We start from the raw sequence: 10,873 nt of genomic DNA, 5'->3' as shown, positions 1-10,873 counted from the left end.
AAGAGTGGCACTTTGAAGATGGTTACCCATAATTGTGTTCCTGAATGAAAATTTGACTCAGCCAAATGTCGGAATACGAGAAATATCCATGGATTAGAGGTGTCGGGTTCATACCACTTACTGTTGCCGTAGTACATTGTGGCGTCATTCATGGATATAATGGACACACAGACGGTTCTCTTTTTACCTACAGATGGAAAAAAACAACAAAAAAAAACGTATAATTCCTCTTCTAACTCATGCACAAGCCCTAGATATTGTCCTTCCCATGGTTATTCAGAAGAACCTCATCCAGATACACAGTTCGTTTCGTGGTAGCGATCGGTAAGGGGTTGTGTAGCACATGTCGCTCCACTCCGGCCTTCCACTGAACTACATGGTCAGGAGTTTGCAGTTCGAGCAGGTGCCCCTTTCGGCGAGCTGATAAAGTTATCCAAATCTTTCATTGTGTGGAAGCACAGCACTTTCGCTCCAGTCCTTTTCCAAGTATTTTTGGTTTCTTCCAGAAGCTTGGTGAGCCATTCCAAGTAAAAATCGTTCATTTGCAATTTTGGAGACCAGTCCACCCTGTCGATGAAACATCCACGCCCTACTTTTCCCAAAAGGTACATCTTCCCCAGCTTTTCCAACAGTGGCTTCCTGCTGCCACCTTGTGCTATTTGTCTGAAATTGCAACAAATCGACAACACCAGAAAGTGTTTCCAACATTTAATAGCTTTCACTATGGCAAATGGATATTTATGCAAAAATAACAAATTGCCGAAGCAAAATAATTTGACTTTGGATGAAGAAGCAAAGTGAAGAAGTCCACGAATAGACGCTAATAAAGGTGTGCTTACAACATACAAACCAATGAAATGCTAATGGGAATGAGAAGAAAGTGCAAATGACATACAATTGTTTATTTACACCAATATAGAGGCAATCCTGGTGGTGAAGCAAAAATAAATAACCAAAGAGGAAGAAATAAATAACCAATACCTGTTCAACTTCATGAATTCCTCATGAGGCAAAAAAAATTCTCTAAAAATACATATGACAGTACTGCAAACAATAGGTATTGCATGACAGTTCCTCAGCGCATTTCTAAATGAATCCAGGCCACTTGAAAACCTCAAATGAACTGACATACAGGAACATCATCATAAGAACAAGTAAGAAATAGGTTGACTGTCTTACTTACTTGAAAAGAGTGGATATCCTTCAAACAATCAATGTTTGTATGTAATGGTAAGGCCCATGGAGTGGTATTTTTTGAGATAGGACAGAATGGAATTGTTTTGATCCTTCTTTATGCAGAGGTATCTTCAGTGCATTCGAGCCATGGCTCTGACTCACAGGCCACCCTTCCATCTTTGCTGAAAAGGTATGCTGGCACTTCTGTAACTGATGAGGCTGTGTAGGATGCAGAACGTGTGTAACGATGCTCACGCGGGCTGTGCTGCAATCGGAAGAGATGCTGTTGCCAGTATCTCCGCAGAACTGCCTGTACCTGAACGTACATAAACCATGTTGAGATGTGTTAAAAATGAACACCTATGTGGTATTTAGTCTATTATTCAGAAGAGAGAACAAAATTGAGGTAGTATCTTTTTTTTCTCAAGTTTTTCTGTTGTTGTTTGACAAGACTCAAATTGAAGAGAAGCCTGAGATTGATGAATATAAGATAATCACTACAGAAATAGGAAAGAAATGTACAACAAACAAGTAAAAAGACATAAAATGTCGTAGCACCTGTTTTAATAATTTTGCTAGATGGAGTTAAAGGTCAAGCCCTTATTTATGTACAACTAAAATGACCACCAGTCTACCATTCAGCCATCTTTGATCAGATCGCAAAATAAAGTGAGGGGCACATGTATGCCATCATGTACTGTTCGTATAATTACGATTAAAATGCTAATTTCACTTTGGACACATGATGGCGTTTCACAATGTTTATGGTATTGAGTGAAGAAGAAGAGGAATACAGAGATATATGGTAGAGATGGAATAAAGCATGGTGTTGTCCTCCTGTGGTCTGGACCCGATTCTTCTCATAACGCAACACATCTCTGAGAAATGGTCAGGGACTCATTGAAGTAACAAAATGGCCACCAGTCAGCTATCTTGGACCTGATCTCAAAAATGAAAATGACGTGCATATGTAAGCAATCATTCTTTATCTGTTTGCCAAGCTTGAACAACACCGGTAAATGCATGTCTGAGAAATGGTTGACGTGTTTGACATCCGGTTTTTACAACTAAAATGGCCACCAGATCCATGGATCTTGGATCTGATGTCGAAAAAAATTGACGTGCTTATGTAAGCCATCATTCCTTATGTGTGTGCCAAATTTGAATAAGATCGGTCAATCAAATTCCAAAAAGCGTACTGTACGACCTACCACAACAGAGGCTTTTGATGGAAGGTTTTCTCAGTTCGTGTAGGTAAAGGCCCGGTCACACCTTGACGTTTTAGCCAACGTATGCCGATTTTTGATTTTTTTTCTAAAACCCTTGCACACGTTGAATACGTTATGGGTAAGTTTTGATAACATTGAGAGCACGCTGAAAAACACTGCCATACGTCGTTGTACGCTGGCTTTAAACGTTGTACTTTTTGGTTGTCCTCAAATTTTTTCATGCTTGAAATTTCACGACGTATGCCGGCGTATGACTCACACGTTCCGCTACGCTGGCCACAAGTTGTATGTACGGTCTGCGATCGTTGACAGACGTCAACACATGCTACTTGTAAGTTAATCATAAGTTGAGACACGCCGAGGTAATGCTTAGCATACCCGAAACTTATTTCTAACCTATGATTAACGTGTTGTTGGCACGTTACGCGATCGTTGCCACACGTCGACAGACGTTACTTTTAAGTTACTCATAGGCTGAAAGACGTCGGTATAATGGATCGTCCTTGCGTCAGCGTCCACGGCCACGGCCAGGACACTTACTTGCAGCATTCTTCAAACTTTTCTTCGGCATGACGAGAATGTTCACACTTCGATGTCGAGCTTGGCTATGATTCCAATTGTCCATCGGCAGCGTCTGTTTAAAATAGTCGAGTTTGAGCGTTTTAACACGTTCAGAAGAAACGCTTCAAATTTCAAAACCCCAGCGTCAAAAAACAAACGCGAGTGACAGCAATTTAAATCGTTCATTGTAAACAATGAAAATAGCTTAGTGGTACCGTTTAAAAGTCGTTGAGTGTAAAAAAAAAATCGAATTGTTGAGCGCAAGCGTCTACTTTCAATAGTGGGGTTTGAGCGATTTAGCACGTTCAATAGAAACGATTAAAATTTCCGAGCGCCAGCATCAAAAACAAAGGCGAGTGACAGCAATTTAAATCGTTCATTGTAAACAATGAAAATAGCTGAGTGGTACCGTTTAAAAGTCGTTGAGTGTAAAAAATCCAATTGTTGAGCGCAAGCGTCGACTTTCAATGGTGGAGATGCAGCCATTTAAATCGTTGAGTGGCAGCCTATGAATAGCAAACCCCACGTCACCGGCAAAGATAAACTGCCGCACGATATGGATAAGTTAGGCTATCGTTGGGCATAGTTTGTGAACGCCGGCTTCACGATAATTATTCGTTGGTATATCGTATCTATAAGTAATCAAAGCGCTCGATGCACATTATTAGTTCATTGTGCATTTGTCTAACCCGTTATGAATAGACCTAAATCGTAAAAACAAGCTATAGCTGATTGTTGAAAAAGCCCCATAAAAATTAGCCGCGAAGAACTTCGAACAATGGTGAAAAGATGTCTCCTACCCGTGGACACGCGGACGCAAGGACGATCCATCATAACCCACACCCTCCCCTCACACTTACCTACTACTGCCAACATGAACACACTACTACTACTACTACTACTACTACTACTACTACTACTACTGATACTGATACTGCTGACATGGACATCGACTCAAAAAGGACTCAAACACTGTTGGGTTCCCCTTTTATGAGCAGCATTTTTATATACCAATTCCCAAAACCGCTGGGAACACGTCTTTATATGGCAGTTGTAAGCTAGAAACACGTTCATTTTTTTTTTGTCGACCGGAAGACGTCATTGGAATACGTCTACATACGTCGATGTGTGTTGGGACTACGTAAAGAATTGGTTCAAAGCACGTCAAACATAAGTTAGAAATAAGTTTCGCGTAAAAGACATTACCGCGACGTGTTTCGACTTATGAGTAGCTTATAAGTAGCCTTTGTGGACGTGTGTCTGCGTCCGCATATCGTGTGTAAAACTTATCCCCATCGCATGCGGAACGTGTGTCATACGCCGAGTACGTCGTAAAATTTTGAACATGTTTAAAATTTTTGACATGCTCTACTTACTACGACGTATGATAGCGTACTTTAGCGTTCTACTCACGTATACCAAACTTACTCATACCGTATTTGACGTGCCCCAATGTTTTAGACACATTTTTCTTAGGTCGGCATACGCTGGCAAGATCGCCAAGGTGTGACCGCGATGTTGTCACTTCCATTTCTACGGCAGTTATGATTCGAATCGTTGTGCGTCAGCCTTTTAATAGGCTACGTCACGACATCGTCGGTGATGCGTGCAACGCGCTATGCCTAAGTTAGACTATCGTTGGGCATCGGTTGTGTAGGCCGACAACAGGTTCAGCATTCGTTAGTATAAGTTATCTATAACACAACGAAACGTTCTGTTTCCGTTACCAATGCGTTATACATAAGACTAAGTCGCTATGAATACGTCCGAATCTTTAAAAAAAAAAAACATCAAAAGTTCAACGTAAGCCAGCGTTTTAGATACATTTTAATACGTTGCCATCGCTGGCTAAAACGTCAAGGTGTGACCGGGCCTTAAGATTCTTCCGTGATAATTCTGATATACTGTGATTTCAAAATTTAAGTGTACAAGATTAAGTTTATAACTTATACATGAAAAAAAAATTGATTGAAGGAGAGCACTTGAGCGAATAAGAAGACAAGGGTTTCCCAGCTGGTGTCGGTAAGATTCTTCGGTGATAATTCTGATTATTGTGCTATTTCAAAATTTAGTAAATCAACAGGGGTTCACACAATTTTTTTTGTTGAGTACCAGCAGAAATGGTTTGGTACTCACTGAAAAAAAAAATGTCAGGTTCGAGCGTGCTCTTCTACTTTCCCAAGTGCCACTCCAATTTTAAAAGTGCCTCTCAGCTTTGTGTGCATCTTACTCAAAGTGCTCAGAACGGCCACTCCAGATGAGACACTCGCAGGCCGCTCTTTTTTTTCCCTGTTCCGGGTGGTCCTGAACCCTCCTTCCTCTTTGCTCACGCGTTCTTCTTAGATCGATGTTTTTAAAAAATATTTTAAGATATAAACTGACAATCTAGCTTATCTATTATATACAGCGGTTCACATAACTGGTACGCAGGTACTCATGTGCGGTAACAAAAATAATATACCATCAGAGATAGGGAATCCCCCACCATTGAATGAAAAAGGTCATACATATTCCAGATAAGGAGGGAGGTGAATTGGAAACAAGACACCATTTGGTCATCATCTCGAAAAAGTTCCCCAGGGATGAGGAATGTAGTAACCAAAAATAATTGAAATCAGATAAGCGGTTTTCCATTTATTACAAAAAACATTTTTTTCGAGATGGTCGGTCATCTTGGATCCGGCCACACCCAAAATCAATAGGGTTCTTCCTTTTCAGGTGGTACATGTGTGACCCAAATTTCAAATCGATATGGCGAACAGTTTATGAGTTATTGCACTCACAGCTATAAATGTTGACGCCGAGCCAGCCAGCCGGACGGACGGACCGCCCCAGTCGGCCATCTTGGATCCGGCCATGCCCAAAATCAATAGGGTTCTTCCTTTTCAGGTGGTACATGTGTGACCCAAATTTCAAATCGATATGGCGAATAGTTTGAGTTATCGCACTCACAGCTATAAATGTTGACGCTCAGCCAGCCGGACAGACGGACCGCGCCAGTCGGCCATCTTGGATCCGGCCATGCCCAAAATCAATAGGGTTCTTCCTTTTCAGGTGGTACATGTGTGACCCAAATTTCAAATCGATATGGCGAACAGTTTATGAGTTATTGCACTCACAGCTATAAATGTTGACGCCGAGCCAGCCAGCCGGACGGACGGACCGCCCCAGTCGGCCATCTTGGATCCGGCCATGCCCAAAATCAATAGGGTTCTTCCTTTTCAGGTGGTACATGTGTGACCCAAATTTCAAATCGATATGGCGAATAGTTTGAGTTATCGCACTCACAGCTATAAATGTTGACGCTCAGCCAGCCAGACAGACGGACCGCGCCAGTCGGCCATCTTGGATCCGGCCATGCCCAAAATCAATAGGGTTCTTCCTTTTCAGGTGGTACATGTGTGACCAAATTTCAAATCGATATGGCAAACAGTTTATGAGTTATCGCACTCACAGCTATAAATGTTGATGCCCAGCCAGGCGGACGGACGGACGGGTGACAACAATATCCCCCTTCCGCCACGCGGCGGGGGATAAAAACGAAATGCATAATTTCTCGGGTCGCTCACCTGCATTTTTTTTCATTTTTTGAAATTTCTTTATATTTTCATTTACGGATGTTGACCAACGATTCTGTGATTTTTTTTTTTTGCCAGTGTACCAGCTTCGACGTCCATCAGCATGCAAAATCTAGCTTTCTACATCACCCGGAAGGCACTGATCTTTCAATGTCAATCAGTGGTAAAAAAAAAAAAAAACTTTATATATTTGATATGCTGTTAGGCCCGACCTTTGCAGTTCTGTGCTCTTCGCGGGCCCCACACATACTCGCAGTTCATAAAATGTGACCTGGTTCTATATTCACGGCCCAGTGCTTTGCATAATCACGGTTTTTTTATTTTTCCTTATGAATCACGAACTGCCAGGAACCTATCCCCCTTTTTCCTATTGAAAGGTTATGAATAATTGAACAATTCCCTGACATTTGCGGCATTTTTCAGGAACGTCTCCCCTGTGAATGTCAGGGTCTGACAGTGCACACATATATATGTAACACACACCACTGAGAAGTAAAGTAGATTATCCAACATAATATTAATTCTGAGAAAAAGTTGTTGAAGATCAGATTATTCCAATTTGGAATTCCCTCAAAATCCAGCTGAGAATATCAAAATCGGCCTCAAACATTTTGTGGAAAACTGCCATTAACATCAAATGTGTATTGTTTATCGATAAAGCTTTTGTGATCAGTATATCATAATATTAAGCATGGAGTCATGCAGCCTTGTTGCGAAAACAAACGAGTGTTCGACAAGGTTGTTTGAAGCAAGTGGGTCTCTGCATTTTACTTGTTACTTGAATTTAAAAATGTCATGCATTTCTTTTTTTTTTACAGTGTTCAAAGCTCACATGAAAGAGGGCATTAGAAGATGATGTAAATTTTTACAATGTATCTACCATTTGGACCGATGGGAAGAGTATCATGAGAAAAATAATTACAGAGGAAAAGCAAACAAACTGCTTCTTAAAAAGTTTGAAAAAATTATATCCTCTTCATATTGTGTGGCAATATAGCACCTGCGAGAACATGATAAACCAGCTGTCATTATCTATTAAAATATTATAATATGACATGTTTTAATTTGTATTTTGAACAGTTGCATATTCATGATGATTGAAATAAAATGCTGATCAGATGATCATCCATTGGTATTCACTGTCTCAATTATGACACCAATGACACGGATTCTTAAAATACAAAAATAAAGATGATGACCTGTTCGTTTTCCACTCACCTCTCCATTACAGAAGCAAAATATTGTAGCCACCAATAGACCCTGTAAAGTCGAGAAAAATAGCATTAGTGATTTGGCAATTATTGCAGACTCCTGGAAAAAGTCTTTTAATTAATGACACATCAAAATAAAAATTTAAATAACATTTAAAATATGGAATAGTTCTTATGTTTTGCATCTTAAATACTTTGGGTTATGAATTCTAAATATAATTAGTTTTTTTTTTCTGTTGTTCTTAAGAATTTTGCAGTTTTAAACCCTGTAGAAACAGTTTTGTCAGGACATTTCATGGAAGTAAGATTGCTCTCAAGTGGAAGTAAGAACTCATGTGGAAATTGTCAATCATAAAAGGGAAGAATTCATTAAAAAAAAAAAAATCCAAAAATCAGCACAATGAACATTTCAGATTCATGAATGAATGTAAAGGGGTTAGAGTGGAGGGGGACAAGGGAGGGTGGAATAATTTTTATATAACTATTTTAACGACAAAAACCAACGGTTCTCTTTTGCTTACCTGGTAATGCATCAGGATGTGTATTATGTACTCATATATTTCACCAGCCAGTTTGTCGAAGGGTTTCCAAGGTACGAGGACAATGTGAATTCCAAGCAATGGTACAAGGATAAGGGTGGCACGTACAGCCTTTATGTACATGTATGATTCCGCACGGTGTGTGTCCTTCAGTTTGGTCACCAGCACACGCACAATGTTCAGCAGGAAGAAAAGGTTAACCTAACAATACAAATTATGTGCGACATCACATGGGTTAGCCATACAAGCTACAAGGGCGGTTAAAGGTTGACATGGACCATTTATTGAAGAACACTTTAAAATAGTATTTCAACACTGAAGGTTTGTGCAATAACATTGTATACCCTGAAGAAGTGATGCAAGTAGTAACATAAATGCTGGTCAAAGCACTTTGGGTAACATCAAGAGCATTACCAACATAGTCATGTGTGCTGTGGAACAGAGGTGTTTTATTTGGTTGTTTATAAGGGGACTTCACAGGAGGCTGCGTGCCTGATTTTGTCATGCATGTATTTCATGTACTGCATTTAATTAAAGCAGCCAATTAAAATTCCTATGAATTGATGAGTGATGATGAGCATTCTCAAATGAAACAAAATGCAGTCTGTAAAGCAAACATTAAACATGTTAAAAGTTCATTTTGGAGAATCACTGGATTATCTTGCAGAATCATTAAATTGGATGCTATTGTTGGAAATGTGGAAACTCATTCTTTCTCAAATGAAATTCACTAAATGCAAGGTGGATACCATAGGAACCTCAATTTTGATCAAAAAGCAACTGTATGGTAATTACATAAGAACTCTTGGAATGCTACCAGACACAGGAAGATGATTTATTGCAGAAGATTCTGACACGAGATGCAACTTATTTTATGCCTTAATCAAAGCAAGCCATCAATGGAGGGGAGACTATCTTTGTCCCCATCATCAAAAAAGATTCAGGTTCAGTCATCATTTGGAAAGTTTACGGCAATAGTGGTTTGGAAAATTAATTGTTTAATTAAGCCTCCCCCTATAGGATAGGGGAAGGGTTATGCATGTTTTAGGGTTTGCTTTTACAATTAGTCCCCCCAAATGGTACATCAGAGTTTCTTAGACCCCTTGGAGTACTAAACCACCATTCAGGGTTTTTTTCTTCTCCTTTTTTCTGCCAATTTCTGAGCTGTATCTGGGACTTTTGGAATGAAAAATTGTATCAATAATGTGCATCAAAAGTATGCGGCATTGACTTTTTTCTTGACCTTGACCTAATTTTAAGGTCATGATTTAATCATCGGCATTTTAACATTTTTCACCATAACTCGACTAAGGTTTTTTTGATCAGCACGACATTGCTCTCGAGATAGCCAAAAGGAAGTTGCACTTACACTTGATTTCCATCCTTCCCCTTAGCGTTAAAGGTCAAGATCAAATGGTGGTCTGAAAGATAACGTGTGTTTTTGTCATCGCTCAATTTTGCTAATGCAGAATCATGAAGACCACTTTGCCTTCCAATATGTTTTTGCATCATAATAGTGGACCTGCATTTAAGTTGTGCACCTGATATTTGATTTGTGTCCTTAACCTACTTTTTTCAGATTGCGACATAATTAACGATACATATTTTTCATCATAACTTGAATAATCCTCCTCTGATTTTCATGATGTTGATTTTTATTGATAGAATAGAGACACATTTTCTTTATTTACACTCTATCCATAAATGTTGAAGGTCAAGGTCATATGGTGGTCCAAAAAAAAAAAAATGGCCATCATTAGATCGCAGGCCAAGGGTAAGTTGCAAGCAACTGCCAATGGTAAGCTTACCTTTGGTGATCACATTGTGATCGCAGATATCTAAATATTGAATTGATTAAACCCAGAAAATTATCAATTCAAAGCATTATCCTTAGGATTGAAGTGAGACAAACAATATGCAGATGATGGCCAGGAATGTTGTCTCATGATGTGACTTTCCTGCATGATAACCGTCACACTGCCATATGACCACAACTTATCTGATGTAAATGATTTGAGAAGTTCTAAATTATCCCCTATACAGTCCAGAGTTGTTAATTTGTGATTAAAAAAAAATTGGTTGAACCACTCAAAGAACACAAAGATGGCAGTAGGTTTATGCATAATCAAGATATAAAGCACGTGTTTAGAAATGACTTCAAGGCACAACCACATCGATGAGACAAGTGTGTATGTGCAGCAGGGGAAAAGTTTGAGAAATAGATTAATTTTCTTAAACTCTGTACTTTTATATTTTTCGGGAATTAAAATTCCACAACCTTCAACTTGGCGACCCTTATTCTCTCCACCACCAAAGATGGAAGGAGGTTATGTTTTTACCCCTGTCTGTTTGTTACTTACGAAATCTAAAGATTTCGTAAGTATATTGATCACTTCCGTCTTCTGTTTGTGTGTTTGTTTGTAGGCACGATAACTCGAGAACGGAAGAAGCTACCAATGTCAAATTACACCACGTGATTCAGGAGGGTGATGGCTCGTGCTGATTAGATTTTGGTCAAAATCGGTCAAAGGTCAAGGCCACAGTAGGTCAAACATTCGATTTTTGATGGTTTGGTGCAG

General features: G+C 39.4%; 2 protein-coding genes and 1 long non-coding RNA gene across 12 annotated transcripts in view; 2 read left to right on the top strand and 1 right to left on the bottom strand.

Moving 5' to 3' along the window:
- The window catches only part of LOC147029504 (uncharacterized), a 47,152-nt gene extending 39,379 nt beyond the window's left edge, over positions 1-7,773 (top strand). Inside the window, exon 3 of the long non-coding RNA XR_015055929.1 lies at positions 7,363-7,773. This is a non-coding gene — a long non-coding RNA (uncharacterized LOC147029504). The remainder of the gene's footprint in view (positions 1-7,362) is intronic.
- The window catches only part of LOC147029503 (uncharacterized), a 188,977-nt gene that overhangs the window by 51,286 nt on the left and 126,818 nt on the right, over positions 1-10,873 (top strand). The window lies entirely within an intron of this gene.
- Positions 694-10,873, bottom strand: part of LOC147029502 (calcitonin gene-related peptide type 1 receptor-like) — a 170,165-nt gene continuing 159,985 nt past the window's right edge. For all 10 annotated transcript variants that reach the window (XM_085872565.1, XM_085872560.1, XM_085872562.1 and 7 more), the window contains 3 exons: positions 8,277-8,495; positions 7,763-7,804; positions 694-1,492 (listed from right to left, as the gene is read on the bottom strand). In XM_085872565.1, the coding sequence (XP_085728691.1) occupies positions 1,292-1,492; positions 7,763-7,804; positions 8,277-8,495 (462 nt within the window). In that variant the 3' untranslated portion in view covers positions 694-1,291. The remainder of the gene's footprint in view (positions 1,493-7,762; positions 7,805-8,276; positions 8,496-10,873) is intronic.

Source organism: Eptatretus burgeri, chromosome 3 (assembly GCF_056783735.1).
Source record: "Eptatretus burgeri isolate ZD-2024b chromosome 3, Ebu_testis_v1, whole genome shotgun sequence".
In the NCBI taxonomy this organism is placed as follows: Eukaryota; Metazoa; Chordata; class Myxini; order Myxiniformes; family Myxinidae; genus Eptatretus; species Eptatretus burgeri.
This window is presented reverse-complemented; position numbering and strand designations above follow the sequence as displayed.